This window comes from Plasmodium inui (assembly GCF_000524495.1).
Source record: "Plasmodium inui San Antonio 1 unplaced genomic scaffold supercont1.6, whole genome shotgun sequence".
NCBI classification, from domain to species: domain Eukaryota; phylum Apicomplexa; class Aconoidasida; order Haemosporida; family Plasmodiidae; genus Plasmodium; species Plasmodium inui.
In genome coordinates, this window is record NW_008481840.1 from 498,223 (window position 1) to 514,276 (window position 16,054).

The following is a 16,054-nucleotide window of genomic DNA, read 5'->3' on the forward strand; positions in this document are numbered from 1 at the left end:
ATGACCAGCAAACACAGCAACTCCTTCGGGAGCGGAAAAGCTATTGCATCTAGCAGGTCCGCTTGCAGCCGCGCGCCGATGTCACAACTACTCAGCTATAAGAAAACATGATGCACCAGTTGAGATTGACTATGCACAGGTTAGCCGCGTGTGCCCCTGCCCACATACGTGGGTACATTTTTATATATACAACATGGGCATATGGAAGTAGGCTCAGAACAATTCTGACACCAAGCAGTTTCGAGCAGATGCAACTTGAAAACAGTTGATTTTGTTGTACTTTTCGCTTAAACGAAGGTTTAGAGCGAACTTTTATTTTGTTTTATTATTTTGTTATATTATTTTTTTAGATCATTTTGCTTTTTTTCTTATTTATTTATTATTTTTTTTTTTTTTATTTTGCTTTTTTTTATTTTTTAACCCTCTTTTCTATGCCCTAACGCAGCAACAGGCGCCTGTTCAATCTAAACAACCGAAACGGTAGCGAGCAAAAAAACAAAAAATTATGCGCATGTATATTTTGTTCCATATAGATGTGCCTATCCTTTGGCGCTTGCTGAATCACATTTGCGAGTTCTTCTGTTGCCTTGGCGATATATGTGCCCAGTTACGCGGGGGTGGATGTGCTTAACGGGCACATTTTATAGGCATATTTGCGCGCATAATATGTACGTGTACGCACGTATACATATATATACACTTGCCGCTTATACATGCATGTTTCGATATGTTCACGTGAATAAGATGAGAGCGTCTCGAGCCACACTTTTCTGATTTTCGACGAGATCCTAGTCCATATTTTTGCTTCGAAGATATTCGCGAGGATGTTATTTTTTTTCGCACGTCTGTACGTCCGTATACGTAACGTGGAGTCACCATAATATATATGCAACTCTCTTATGGACCCCCTCCCTGGGCACATATATACAACGAAAAAAGCGAACATAACTTTTTAACCTCTTTCGTTTAGTTCAGGACTCGTAAGGAAGTTATGACCACTAAGGGGAGCTTCAAAATGAATAATTTTTTTCTTTTTTTTTTCTTTAAAATGAACTTGCAACTGGTGAGAACAACTCCACACAAGTACAACATCTGTTTTGGTAGCGGTCGATCGGTGGTTGTCAGTGGGCAACTTGGGCAGTGAGTCATACGCTCCCTCCCACTTTCGGTGGCAAAAAAAGTGAAGAACTGGTCAAATGGCAGAGCAAACGAAACGTGAATATGGGAATAGCGTCGAATTAATGTGCCAATGCAACTGTTCTCATCGGCCTTTTTTTTTTTTTCTTATTGCTATGATGATGCCTCCTCCCGTTGTGTTGCCATATTAATAAGGCTTTTGTTTTACCCAGAGGGGATTGCTACATATACCTCTTACGTGACCTTCCGAACACATTTTTTTATCCTTCAATTTGTGATCACCCTCTTTTCGCCTGTACATATTGGCAAAACAGTGTGGATAAAAAAAAAAAAAAAAGTACCATTTCGAGCTAGCCAAAAAGGAGGCGGAAAAAAAAAGGACTTTGGTGTACATTCGGGGAAACGCTTATAGAGGAGAAAAACATTTGAACTGAAAATATTTTTAACGAGGGATCCAACCGGGGTGTCGCTTCTTATCTACCTCGGGATGAGTCCATGCCCTGCATCAGGCCGATGACTGGAACGAGTATCTCGATTTTAACTTAGCAAATGTTTTCTTTTTTTCCCCCAATTAGAACAAGCCTGCGCATACGTTCGAGCTTAAGGAGTTCCTCACATGCACTCTATGTGGGGATTAACCCTAGTTGCAGGTTAATGCACTTTAATGGCCCTGTTGGAACTAGTCGTGTCTTTCCATCATTTTGGTGCAATAGGAGCTTCTATTTGTGTAAGGGGTCCTGCCGTGCCTTCTTTTCCCTTTTCGCATTTTCCCTTTTCGTATTTCCCCTTTTTTCGTCTTTGCGTTTCCCCTTGACTACCCGCTGCGCGCGCTTCCCCGTCAGTGGTACTCCGACACACATTAGGACAACCCCCTTTTGCGAAACGTCGAGAGGTTATCTCCTTGGCGGAGGAAAAAGGAGGAATGGATGCGAAGGTGTCTGCACAAAACGGACACATCGGTGTGGACACATCCTACATCGCAGGGGGAGTAGTACATAAAATCACAAAGAGAGGGTGTCTTGTTTTCCATGTCCGTTTTATCATCTTTTTTGCGCCAAGCCGAATAACACAAATGGTCGTCATCAAAACGGCAAAATTTTCGCGTTCGTTAAAAGCCCAAAGAGGGGGTTTAGGTTCCTTTTTTCCACTGGGTTTTTCTTGTGAAACAGTTTTATTCCATCCACAAATATATATATATATTTTTTTTTTTTTTTTGCCACACTGTGGTTACAATTTTGTGGGGTGTTTACAAATGGCTACCCCTCCCCCCACACCTTTGGGATCGACTGAGCATGTGTATATACATATGTGCCCCCCGTCCTGCATGGACATGTTTTCCCCGAAGGGATCCTTTTACATACAATGACAGATGAGACGAAAGGGGGCTGCAAAGAGACGGAATAGAGGAGAAACGCCCCTTCAGGATTTCTGTGTTCTTTACTGGTTAACATTGGAAACCTTTTTTGAGCAAAGGGAATCGTCAACGTCCCTCTCTTTCGCCCTCGGTTATTTTGTAAAGTTAACCCTAATGGAGGGAAGTGGAAAATGTTCGCCTGTTTTATTACCATTTCCGCGGCTACATGATGCAGAGGAATGTCCCCCTTTTGGCCGCTCCAAAAAGGAGCAGTTGCCTGCATCGCTGGAGACGGTCAAACTGTTGCATGCAAACGTTGGGATCGATATTGGTGCGTATAAAAAAAAAAAAATAAAAAAAAATAATATATGCAACGTGGCTCACAAATAAAGCCTCATGACTGATTGAATGTATATTTCACCCCACGGAAACCACCAACATTTAGGGGACCCCCCGCAACGCGAAGGTGCACGCGAGAAGTGTAAATATAGCAGAACACGCGAATCCGCAGTGATTTAGTCCCTTTTAGTGAGGGAGGGCTCATTTTTTATTCTGCCCCCACACAATGAGCGAAAGCAGTGACGAGGATGCCCACTCAGACAGTACGGTGGAGGAAACCCTGGTGATGCTAAACCTGCCACAGTTAAACAGTGATGAACGAAAATTGAAAAATCTCAACATTTATCGAAAGAAAAAAGGAGATCAAATTTACATCGAGAATGAACGATGGGGGGTGAAGAAAAAGGAAAATCATTCAAAGGGGAGCCGCAACGCTGCTGCGAAGGATAACCGATTGGGGAGTCAGAAGAGTATAAATATTGACTTAACGAATGATGAGGAACAAGGACTCCTGGGGGATATCCTCATAAGCTCGGATGGCTCGGAGGAAATGGGAAGGTCTGTTCGGGCGGACGCAATGGAAGGGGCGCCATCGCCGCGGGGGAACTCGCAAGGCGGGAAGAACAAAGATGGGGGGCAAAAAAATCAGCGGCAAAAAAATCAGCGGCAAAAAAATGAGGTGCAAAAAAATGAGGTGCCAAAAAATGGGGGGCAGAAAAATGAAGGACCCCAAAATAACGATCACCCAAAGGACGCTGACGGGAAGCACGAGCGTGGGAACCAAGTTGATAACATCCCATTCGACATCGACACCATCTCCATAAGTAACTTATTCGGCGAGTGCCCCGAATGCATAATAAACAATAAATACAAATTTAAGGGTATTCACACGTCCAGCATCGGGACGAACTTGTTTTTCAAGGAACCAGACAGCCTTAAAAAGAAAAGCGGCCTGTCGAATTATGAACTGTCGTACGATCACCTGAGCAGAAACATGAAAGTCGACAACAGAATAAGCAGAGATGACTTCACACATTACGAGGGCTACTCCACAAAAATAATATCCTTTGAAATAGACTACTAGTTGGATGGCTTTGCGAGGTGGCTGCGGTTGTATTTGCGAGATAGGTGGGGGGGTATTTTTTTTCTTTTTACCCTACATGCGTGATACAGTACCACTTTTATTACATCGCGGAACTTACTTGCAGACGCCATACAAGAAAAGGGTCTTCCGAATTGCTAGTAGAAGTGGGAGCTGTAAGCATAACAATGGAAAATGGGACTCCAGTAGGGGGCGATTCTCGCCCGTTTATCTGAGCAGAGAAATTCTTATGAATATTCTTTTGGTGGAGTCTCCCCATGGGAGGAATCATGCAAAGAAACACACGCGGAAAGTTGCACCAATACCCTTACGTAAAGCTTTTCCAAGCGCAGCTCTTTTCGATGGTGTAACAGAACTCCACACCACAGCTGCAAAAATGGCGCACGTATATATGTTTGTACATGTGCGTTTTTTTTTTTTTCTTCTTCCGCGGTGATGGTAACGCCCATGTTTCTCATTGAACATGTAATGGGATGATCCATCGTTAAGCATGCCGATCACCACGGGCGGAAAAACAACACACATAAAGGAAGCTTGTGTAGTGTTACATTAATTTTGGAAAGCAAGGCTTTGTACTTTTTTGTGATGACGCAGCAATGCATGTGTCAAAGGTGTGACCTTGTGGATGAAGCGCCCCGTTTAGCATCTTCCAGTTACACGTACATTTTGAATATGCTTAGCGGGGTGATGTCCCAAATAACTTTTTTTTTTTTTTTTTTTTTCGTCTTCACCTGTTCCATTGCGCGAAAGGTGTGCCGCAACGATTCTTCTCCATTTCTTTCCGTTTGGCGTGGTTATATGGTCACTGTGTTGCGTAGGTACATTTTTTCACCTTTGCGAAAAAGGATGAAAATTTGTGGATGCATTAAACTGAGGGAACCACATATGATAAATTTTGCTGGAAATAGAAAGTCGTCCTCCTAAAATAGTACTCTTTTGGGTGTCCCCATCTTTAGAATCTCGCGCGTATCGAAGAAAAGGATACCCAAAAGGGGATGAAAAAAAAAGTCCGAATCGGTGAGGGAAAATTATCACCCCTTTTGGTAATTCACAAACGGCAATATTTTTTTTTTTTTCCTTTTTTGGATTGCACATTTTTTGACCATGCAAGCTTCCTTCCATAGTCAAGCCATTTAAAAAAAGAGAGAAAAAGAAAAGAAGGGACAAACTGGGGTTGCAAAAATATTACATGTGCACATCATAGTGAAAGAGAGAGAGAAAAAAAAAACGAGGATAAAGTTGTCTTCTGATGGATTTGCTTACCTCCTGCACTTTTACGGCTTTAATTCTAGTTAGTTAACTGTGCCTTTCTCCATGTGGGGTGAAGATAAACACCTGAAGATATGGCCCACACATGCGTGTTCATGCAGTTATATATCCTTCTGTTTGCTGCATTCGTCTGTATAGCGCTCAGTAACCCGTGGTGGGGAGGATCCCCCCCCCGAGATGGTCGCTACCAATCCAATAGCACAAACAACTAGCCAATTTACCTTTTTTTCCGTGAACAATTTCTTCTCAGTTAATATTCACATCATGCGGGGCGTTTTACAGACATTTCGTGAAGGCAGACGAGTCGACGTTCTTAACGGCGGCAACTTTTGTTCTGTCCCTTAGCACAAGTTTCATCCTTGTCTTGTTCATACCTGTGGACATATACCTGGTGTCCAATGGGGTAAGTACTTCCTCTTAAAGGCGAAGAAAAGAAGGGGAAAAGTAAAAGTGCCACTTTGTTTGCAACTCTTTGAGTCAGCTTCTTACATTGGTTGCTCCACCCCATTTTGTCTACGCGGCGTCCTTTTAAACTGTTTCAGTAAACTTCTTACATTTGTTCTTTCCCCCCTTTTGTCCACGCGTCATTCTTTAAGGACATAGAAATCTCAGACTTGGAAATAACCCAAAGGCTCGTGTCCAAGTTCTACCACTGTTAGTCTCCCCCCCTTGACGGCGCGTTTCGCAGTTGGGCCTCCGCACTGCAGGAGCTACACAAAAGAGAAATCACAGCATTAGCAGTATTGGCATCATTGGAAGTATTGGCAATATTGGTAGAACTGCTCATGTTTGCCTTCCTAGGATCATTGAAATGGCCCTTTCCCCCCCCTGCAGTCATTTTCTGGGCGTTAATTTTCGAAGCCTACATCCTGGTTCCGTTCTCCTACTTCTACGTGAAGAATAAGCGTACTGACGGGAGTGCCCACGGCTTCGCGAAGCACGGACGGTAGCGATAGAGGCGCACATATATGTACATGCATACGTGCCGCATATGTGTGCATTTTTTTTTTTTTTCACTTGTGCAGGCTACTACCGAAACGAATTCGATGACAACATAGTGCCGTGCGAAAATGTGATTGAGTCTTTCAAAAAAACGGTAAAAATAAAGGGAAAGGAATGATCGTCCTCAGGTGGATAGCCCAACTTGTCGGCAGCACAACAGACGCTCACATAACTTTCACCCCTCCGCAGATATACTTTATATGCCTTATAGTGGCGCTGTCCATAATTGGCCTAGTTTACAGACCAGGCCACAAACTCGCAATGGTACGCCTGAGCGAAACTGGGCTTTTTTTGCGCCACTGAAATGGGGAAGCTGTAGATGCCTCTTTAGGAGACGCCCGCCTCAATGATCAGCATCAAAGGATGGATTCACAAGCTCATGCAGCATGAGCATGTGTATTCGTAACTGCTTATACATCCCTAATTATATAATCACTATTTTCTTTTTTTCTGCCCCTTTGCGCATGAATTACCAAACAGGAAAAGGGAAAAGAACTGGAGTATATTTCGGACCTCCTAGATATGAAACACAGTTAGAGAACGAAAGTTTTTTAAAAAAAAAAAAAAGGATAGACGGATGGATGGGACAATTAACTACACAAAAGGGGACAAAACTAATAACATGCCCTTATTAAGTGTTGCGGAATGGCAAGTTCGTGGTGACGAAAAACTTCACCAATTTTTCAACCCCTTTTACAGCGGGGGAGTCGGCAATCTTATTTCTCATGGGGTGCGTTGTCCTGATTGGTGTTTCCTTTTGGGTCACATACACGGTAATGAAGGAGATGGGGACAGAATTGCGTTGCTGCGAAGTGGTCGGGGTACATAAGCAGACCCATGACCACCCAGCAGAGCCATCACTCGGTTGAGCCATCACCCAGTTGAGCGCTCTCCTGGGTGATTCTCCACGTGCGTTATCCTACACGTCGTTCGTGACCTTCCCCCCAACACCCGCAGAGTTACGGCATCGCCTGTCTACCCCTATCGTTTCTGCAACAGAAAAATATCGACCATGATAAGAAGGAGATAGAGACTCGCTTTGCAAATTTGAAGGAGAAGGAAATCATGATAAAGGTAGGCGGCACTGGTGGACAGGACGCCATCCCGTTGGAGATATCACTCTAGGATTATTACTCTAGGGTTATCACTATAGAATTACTACTCTAGGGTTATTATTCTAGATTTATCACTCTAGGGTTATTACTATAGCGTTGCCACTCCAGGGCTACTGCAGGCTCCCGTGCTGCCTGACGACCCTTCTCCAAATGCCTAATGCCCTTTGTTCTTATCGCAGCATAAATACAGAGCCCCCAGCGAAATACGTGGGAGCGACAAATATGAAATTCTTAGGATAGAGAAAATGCAGAGGTGAGTACTTACACGTCCACATGAGAGCGTCCATGGTGCGTCTACCTCTAGGGTTGCTACTAACAAGAGGGAAGATATCCTAACATGCCAGCAGAAGGAGGATCGCCCTGAATTGTTCCCTCTGTCTAAACTGCTTCTCTTCCCAAGGAGATCCCTGCCAAAGATTCCACACACCTGTTGACATGTCGCTATTCCCAATATCACAGGGCCCTCAGTAGATACAACTACAAACTGCAAGAGATTGAGAAGACGTCCGAGTCGTGGCTATCCTATGTCATAGGGATTATGCTCACCTGCAGGTTTTACAAAAAAAAATAGGGAAAGCTTCTGCGCGTGGGGGGTATCACCACCAGTTCACTCCCCCATGTGCATACATGGGCGTAACGCCATTCCACGCCGAACTATGCCGCGCTGTCCTATGCAACTTCGCGCCATACCAACCCATCGCATTAATGTGCACTTTATTCTCCATGCCATTCCCCTCAGGGTTATAACTGGGCTGGTATTTCTAACCTTCTCATTTGTAATATACATATCATTGTTAGCATCGATAACGGATAAGGTAAAAGAGACGAGTAGTCTACCCCGTCGTTAGTGAAGGGACTCCCGAGAAGCTGTGCCATGTGTACCTACTCACAACGCGAAATACACACCTTCTTTTCACCATACCTGCAGTATTTCAATTCCGTCTGTGCCTACAAGTGCGGTTTTGTATTGGAGAAAATAAACAGCATTTTTAATTTGCTTGACGCTTCTCTGATCCTGTTTTCTCGGGTTAGTTCTATATTAGGGTGAATCCGCCATTTAGAACGACCATTGGACGAGCTGGTTCCTGTGGGCCTGAGCGAAGAGATGCGGAGAAGTAGCCCGCCCCTCCAAAGGGACAGAAGATATCACAATTGCATCTAAGCACGTAATCATTTCACTCCCCTTATGGGAACTTCTCCCCCTGCGCAGTTTTTCCCGATGGATATTTTCATCATTGCAAGTTTGGCGATATATATCTTCTGTTGCTCTCTGTACGGAATTGTAAATGTTGGAATTCGAGTTTGTTTCATTCCTCTTTATAAATTGAAGACGAGGAGGTCTTCCCCCGAGGTAATCCTCTCGATGGATTATTGTCTTCTGTGTTAACGGCAGTGCTCCAACCCTGTCTGCTGTGTTAGCTGCGGTGAATAAGGTTCATCGCATTGCTTTTGCCCCCTCCCGCGTTAGACCATGCTAGTCGTGTGTTTTGTGATTATCCACATCATCTTGGTGCTCATAATGACGTTATTAACGGTAAGGTGGAAGGAGGAGGTGGAGGGCCACAGGAAGGGGAGCCTGCACCCATTCGTAGGTCTCTACATGGGAGGTCTCTCCATGGAAGTACCGCACATGCGTCTCCTTTTCTTGACCTTCCTCCTTGCGTGCTTCTCTCGCCCTGCAGATTGCCCCCAATTACGTAACGTATGGAATACAAAGGATACGAATAAACGTCCGTGACAGAGAGAAAGAAAAAAAGAAAAAAGGAAAGTTGCGCCTTCCCGTGGACGTACGAATTAGGCCATTTTTACATTTCGTCACTTAGTATATTTCGCAGACTCAGTGCGACTCCTCTAGAACGAGAAAAAAAAAAAATGGTTTCCATTTTTGCAGGACACCCCTGTGTTTATAAAGTGCTCCCTAAAGACGGATAAGAATGTTTGCAAGATGTCCGTGCTGTCCGTGTTTTTTAATAAAATATTTTTTGGTAAGACAGAGGCGCAGGAAATCGAAGCCCCATCGTTTGAACCGCGTCAATGTGTTTGCTGAGGGGCGAGACTCAGCGACTGTAGACCCATGTTTAGTATTTTCCCTGGAGTGCCACTTGAGGAAGCGGAAATGATTAAGCATAGCTGACAAATCTGCCATAGGTGTATGCTCATGTCTGCATAAGCGAACATACCAGAGCGCACTCGTAGTTGCGACTTTTCTACTTTTTTTTTTTTTTTTTTTCTCAGGGATACCATACTTTGCAAACAGCTATTTTTTCTCCAACTGGATGTTCATACGTACTTAACGAGGAGCGGACGGAGGAGAGAACCCATGAGGGGGAATTCTCCTTCCCCTATTCTTGTGTTCCTCACCCAAGCTGACTGGGCCTACACCTGAATGTACACTTGCTTTGTTCCTAATTTCAGCACAATGGTTTTTCTAAATGCTTCCCCCCCTTTTGCCACCCCTCAGTGATGTACTCCCTTTCATTCGTATATCGAATTTTCTTCAAGCGGATCAGCTACCTGGACCGCCTAGACGTAAGCGCGGAAATGATGACGGCGGGGTGCACAAAAGGGGAGAACGAGTGGCACTCTTAAAGAAGCGGTCATGTGTTTCGCCTAGTCTGCTTTGCTCCCCGTGCAGTGACCCCGTTGACTGTTTCGATTTTTTTTTTTTTTTTTTTTTCCACGCTGTTAGGAGCTAAGTCTAAGCAAGGAGAACCTAGATGAGCACATGAATCTGCTTCCACTGGAGAAATTAACCTGAAATTGGCTGAGATGTGTACACGTCGGGTACACACACGCCGAATCAGCATTTAGAAGTGTGCGCCGCTTGATCAATTAGTGCACCTGTCTTTTTTGGCAATTCGATATTTCCTCAGAAGTGGGCGAGCCTTTCACTGGCGTCCCGTCCCTCCCTTTGCCGGCTCACTGGTTGCATCAATACACACGGCGTGGTAATGCGTGGCGCAGTGGGGAGCGCTCTCATTCCACTGTTTTGTTTGATCTGTGTTGTGTCTGAATGGGTACACAAGGATGCCCCTTACGTTGCCACAGGGATGCCTCCTGTGTCCGTTTTTTTCTTCCCCTTCACAGCACCGCTCCTACACGTCCTCTTTCCCATTGTGCCCAGTCCCCCACCACCCCTCCTTTGACATCGCTCTGAGAGGCCCTACCTTAGGAGATAATATTATCTCCCCTTTTGAATTAATTTTTTTAAAAAAAAAACTCTACAATCGTTTTGTAAATTGTTTCGTACATATAAAAATTACCATTTGGCGAAGACAATTATGTCAGGGGATGCCCATCCCCCATGTTTTGGATGTGCAAGGAGGACACTCGATTAAGGTTGCACCTTCTTTACCTCGGAAAAGAGAATCTCACACTATGGCCATAACTACGAAGCGGCACAGAGGGTAGCAAAATTAAGCATATAAACGAAAGGGTCCTACGTTAGCAGGCTTAAATCTCCCTATATTATCAAAGCCATTTTCTCCCTTCCCGAATGTGTATCTTTCTTTTTCTTCTTTTTTTTTCCTGTTGCAGATTCATCCAGGGAGAACAAATAAGGGCTTGTCACATTTGCCTTTCCCATTTAAGCTGATGAGTGGGTGGAGGAGGTTTTCACAACACCAAGCAGAATTGTTTTAATCGTTTTTTTTTTCTTTTCCCATAATCAGTTAAGGTTCTTTTCTCATTGGGCAAAAGAGAAAAAACACATGCTTGATAACTTGCACGTGATCACTGTGGCAATGTATTCCCTTAGCGCGTTCAGCAGTTCACCAGTCAGCACATTGGGTGGGAGACTGAAATGATTACACGTGCGGGGCATACGCGTACGGATGGAGGAACACGAAAAAAAAAAACATAAAAATAAGAATAAAAATAAAAGATAACCTGCGAAGCGACCCATTTTTGGCCTTCAAAAGGGGAGAGAGGCGCAATTTTGTCGCAAAAACGTAAGGTATTTTTCTTCTTTTTTTTTTTTCCATTTCGGAAGTGAGATCCCTTTTCTCTGCTGCGTTACCCTGGCACTTCCTCATCTTTGTCATCGTAAAGTGCACCGCATACTTCTCCCCCTGCACAGATTGTCAAATCGCCCTTGTCAAATGTAAAGGAATTTTTTTTTTGTCAAACGAGAGGTTAATCACTGTGTAATCATTTCGACGTATTATACCCTTTCAGTTTTTAATGCCATGTTGTTTAGACCTCCACTCAGGTGAAGTTCCTCATGGGCGCATAAGGGGGAAGCATCTCCGCTGAGCGAGTAACTCACGTGTAGGTGTAAGTAACTCCAACTGACCAAGTGGCCTTGCTGCGTTTTATTTTTTTTTTTTTACTAGTGACAATTTTTCCTTTACGTGCACGTGCACAACGTTGGTACCCAGCGGAAGGGGCACCCCTCAAGTAGAGGTACTCAACTGAATTGGTAATTGCGCTAAAGGAGAGGGAGAAAAAAATTCGCCAGGGAAGATGCCCTTCGGGTGATCGGCGCTGCAGTAGATCGTTCCCATCGCCCCTCGCCTGTTCGTGCGTATATGTGCTGGTCCACCCAGTGAGACAAAAGAAAAAAAAAAAAAAAAGCAAAATAAAATTAACATTAGCGTAAATGTGAAGGTAAAACATGGCCAAATGCACAAACTGCGCGCAGGCCTGCCACTCCCTTTAAGCGAAAATATCCGTGTCTATCGATGTGGTGACTCCATCTCAAAAAAAAAAAAAAAAAGCAAAAGGGGCAGTTAATAACATACTTATGTTTGGCCCACACAACTGCATAGCCCCACACCGACATGAAAGAGAAGCATAAGAAGGTCGAGTATGCGGAGGAGGAGGCCACTGCTGAGGCCGCAGCGGAGGCTAAGGAGACGACGACCAAAGACGGAACCAGTGTATTTGTAAATAACCTTCTAATGAGCATTAACAACATCAATAACGCAATCGTTTACAAGGACAATCGGTACATTCTGCGAATGCTAAAATATATCAAATGCATGCGACTGAGTATAAAAAACGAGAGCAGCACGCTGATGCCAATAATGATTAGTCTGATTAACAAGACATTTAAGGAGGGTTACCCAATTTATGAAATATTAGCCAAGTACCTAGAAGAATTCAGAGAGTTGCCGAAGGAAGTACCGGAGTTTTCAAATATAAATGACAAAACATACGCACATGCAGCTCCAGAGATAGAAGTGCTCTTTTACATCATGATATTGCTGTACCTGTTGGATAAAAAATGCTACAATGAAGCAATGGATCTTTCCACCGTAATTGTTAATAGAATCACGAAACTGAACAGAAGATCGCTGGACTGTGTGAATGCAAAGGTCTACTTTTATTTCTCATGGGTTCATGAATTAGGTGGAAAACTATCTCAAGTGAGACAGAAACTTCTCTACATATATCGTAATGCATGTCTTCATAGAGACATAATGACTCAGACAGTTGTCCTAAATTTAATCCTAAGGGATTATATAAAGCACAATTTGTACGACTTAGCTGTAAAATTTGTCAGCAAAACGTCCTTTCCGGAAAACTCCTCATCAAATGCACAGCATGCAAGGTATCTGTACTACATTGGCAAAATTCTAGCCATCCAGTTAGACTACAGCGAGGCGCATAGCAAAATTACGCAGGCTATTAGAAAAGCTCCACAGAATAACCAAATTGCAAAAGGGTTCAAATTAGAAGCCACCAAAATGGAGATCATAGTTGAATTGCTCATGGGAGATATACCAGATAGGTCTCTCTTCAGCAACCGAATTATGCGGAACAAACTGATCCCTTATAAGCACGTGGTGACGGCCGTTCGAAATGGAGATATAGGCAAATTTTCCAAAGTGATGAATGACTACAACCAGCTGTTCATGCGCGACGGTGTCTACCTCCTAATAAAGCGCATTCACCACAATGTCATTAAGACGGCCCTCCGCATCATCAACCTTTCCTACTCCCGGATTTCGATCGTAAGTGTGGCCCGCCCCGGATTAGGGGCATCCCCTGGGTTAGCGGCGTCCCCCGGATTGGCAGCGCGCCTCCCATTTGCCGCCTCGCTACTCTCACCGCTTCTCTAATTTCATCGCTTCTCCACAGAGCGACATCGGGAAGAAGATCGGCGTTGAGTCCCCCCTGGACATCGTGGGCATAACGGCCAAGGCCATCCACGACGGAGTCATCGAAGCCACCATCGACTACGACAACCAGTACGTGGAATCCAAGTCAAACAGCGACGTCTACATAACAAGTGATCCCATGAAGACGTTTCACAAGAGAATAGCCTTCTGCTTGCAGCTTTACTCAGACGCGGTTAAGGCGATGCAATATCCAGACGAAAATGAAAAAAAGGAAAATGAGGAGGCGAAAGAAAGGAAGATGAGACAACAGGAGGAGCTGGCACAGGCAGAGGAGGGAGACCTTGGAGACGACAACGACTTGTTGTGAAATGTGCTTCCCTGCCCTATGTTTTGTCCAACCGCAGATGCTCCTTGTCTGCACTTGTGTTGGCATTTTTAATAGACGTCATGCGTGTACGCATTTTTATTTTCCCTTCCCTTTTTTTTTAAAAAAGTGTTTCCCCCCTTTGCCTTAACCCCCCCCTCCTCTGCGTACCCCCCATAATGTAAGTATGCGCACCAGGGGGTTATATGCACAGGAGTGTACGTAGGTGTGCCCCAGCACCTATGAAACTGCGCAGAGGAGAAACGATTTTGCCTTAGCGAACTTTGAAGCAGAGTGGAAGTAAAGAATGGCCCCTCGAATGGTTAACTGTTTGGGATCCACCAAAAAAGTGATCCACCCGCGGGTTGCCCCCTTTTCACTTGCCAGTGATATGTGCGGCAGAATCCGTTCCAAAGAAGTGACACTGGTCCGTTGCTCACCTTGGCCAGAAGTGCACTTGGCAGAAAGGGGTGTCATTATGCCCACTATTTGTGTGCGACGAGTTGCAATGCGACGAGCTGCAGGGACATGTGGTTAGCTCTCCTCCGTGTGAACAGTCCTCTCAAAAGTGGCGCGATTGGGAGGGGTCCACATTTGCGCAGGGCCAGCTCGTTCCTTCAGGAACACCCAGGGGGTGCCATCCTCTTCGGGACTACCTATTGGTGCTCCTCTTAAGTCGTCCTTTTTCTCGACCTTGCGGGTAAAAAATGCACGCATAAGTCGAATACAAAGACCTTCAGATGAATTTGCACGTAGATGTGATTGTGTGTTGGGGAAAATGACGGGTGTTGATATCGGGTGTGCGCACGGTGGAAAAAAAAAAAAAAAGAGAAAACATAACAATTAGGGAATTCCACATACGTATGTATATACACATACGGAAATATATACAGATACATATATGTGCCCCGCGCAGACGCACCTAGCGAGTGCCCAGGTGAGCCACTCAGAACTTCATCTTGTGCAGAGTCATGTCGTTTCTCAGTGTAAATTTCGACTTCAAATACTCTGCAAAGATTTTGTTCTTGGCAATCTCATCTTTCAGTAGGGTGTCAATTTCTTTCTGGATTTTTTGCAGGTTCTTCATCTTAGGGTCCTCCTTCATCAATTCCTTAATTTTTGTAATCACGTCATTCATGAAGAGACCTTCACTCTTTTTGCTGAGAAGTTTCTTTTGCTTTTTTTTTATATCCAAAGATTTAACAAAAGAACTATCTTTGATCTGTTCGGCCAGCTTGATAAATTCATCCTTGAGGCCTGCCATATTTTCAAACTTAAAAATGTTCGTGGACGTCACTACGACATATCGTGGGTTAACTCTCTTTAAAGGGACCCCGTTTACTTCATACGGACCTACGACAGCTAACAGCCCTGAGGGTAATATCTTCGTAATTATGCATCTTTTTCCCATATGTCTCCCTGACAATATAATTGCAACTTTTCCAACTTCGATCGACTTTCTCATTTTCCCTTGCACTATGTATTTCTTTTTTGATGCTAATTTTCTTCCATAATATTTCTTCGCAATTGTTTTCTTGGCCTTAACTGGGATTAAAATTTTCTTTTTGCCCTTCACTCTGTAGTACTTGACTGTTTCTTCGCCCGCGGCCTTCTTCGCCTTTTCTTTCTTGTCCTTAGCCATTTTTCCTTTCGTACGTCAGATGAACAGGTTTGCAGCGGCGGGTTTGCAGCGACACCGTTGGAGGGGCAGATTTGGAGCAGCAATTCTGCAAATCGTTACGGTTTTTAAATAACTTTGCGAGGCTCTTTTGTTCTATACTACGCGTTGCCGCTCGGCAGGTGGACAAAAGCAGATCTCTTTCACAACGTTCACGAAGAACGAATTGGGGGAGGTACATATACGCATACGCGTGTACAGTCGAGGGTACTTTGTTCAAATTCGCGAACGGAAAAAAAAAATAAAATAAAAAAATAAATAAATAAAATAAAAAAATATATTCGATGATGTGAAACACGCATGTAAATATTATTTATCCGTTTTTGAGATGCTTCTTAAAATATACCTTTCAAAGTGCTTTTTCCCTTTGGCGCATCCATTTACAGTTTCTCGCACGTACATTTGTGAGCCCGACAGCGTCTGCATAAAACTTGTTAGCAATATTATTATGAAGAAAAACGAACGTTTTTTTATTTTATTTTATTTTTTTTTTGGCGGATTGGGTAAAACTTTGCTAACCTGTCAAGGAAGGTGATCCATGCGGAAGAAAAAAGAAGCGTAGCCAGGGGTGCAGCATAACCAACGCGGAAGCGGTTCGTAGAATGGTAACCACCAAGATATGGGGGGAG

General features: G+C 44.0%; 4 protein-coding genes across 4 annotated transcripts; 3 read left to right on the forward strand and 1 right to left on the reverse strand.

Annotated features, from left to right (window-relative positions):
- Positions 1 to 3,056: 3,056 nt before the first annotated feature.
- Positions 3,057 to 3,914, forward strand: C922_01868 (hypothetical protein; the record flags this gene model as incomplete). The annotated part of the gene is made up of 1 exon (XM_008817470.1): positions 3,057 to 3,914. One exon carries the CDS (start codon positions 3,057 to 3,059, stop codon positions 3,912 to 3,914), a length of 858 nt encoding a protein of 285 aa, XP_008815692.1.
- A 1,267-nt stretch (positions 3,915 to 5,181) lies between these two features.
- C922_01869 (hypothetical protein) lies at positions 5,182 to 10,076 on the forward strand (the record flags this gene model as incomplete). The annotated part of the gene is made up of 20 exons (XM_008817471.1): positions 5,182 to 5,223; positions 5,452 to 5,604; positions 5,798 to 5,855; positions 6,036 to 6,107; positions 6,227 to 6,297; positions 6,393 to 6,467; positions 6,684 to 6,735; positions 6,903 to 6,976; positions 7,161 to 7,277; positions 7,498 to 7,571; positions 7,778 to 7,870; positions 8,058 to 8,133; positions 8,247 to 8,345; positions 8,529 to 8,669; positions 8,787 to 8,852; positions 9,001 to 9,048; positions 9,210 to 9,303; positions 9,554 to 9,604; positions 9,780 to 9,847; positions 10,008 to 10,076. 20 exons carry the CDS (start codon positions 5,182 to 5,184, stop codon positions 10,074 to 10,076), a joined length of 1,593 nt encoding a protein of 530 aa, XP_008815693.1.
- Positions 10,077 to 12,099: 2,023 nt separating this feature from the next.
- C922_01870 (26S proteasome regulatory subunit N3) lies at positions 12,100 to 13,750 on the forward strand (the record flags this gene model as incomplete). The annotated part of the gene is made up of 2 exons (XM_008817472.1): positions 12,100 to 13,275; positions 13,403 to 13,750. The coding sequence occupies 2 exons, from the start codon at positions 12,100 to 12,102 to the stop codon at positions 13,748 to 13,750; spliced, it is 1,524 nt and encodes a 507-aa protein (XP_008815694.1).
- A 943-nt stretch (positions 13,751 to 14,693) lies between these two features.
- Positions 14,694 to 15,389, reverse strand: C922_01871 (50S ribosomal protein L6e; the record flags this gene model as incomplete). Its single annotated transcript, XM_008817473.1, has 1 exon — positions 14,694 to 15,389. The coding sequence occupies one exon, from the start codon at positions 15,387 to 15,389 to the stop codon at positions 14,694 to 14,696; it is 696 nt and encodes a 231-aa protein (XP_008815695.1).
- Positions 15,390 to 16,054: the final 665 nt, after the last annotated feature.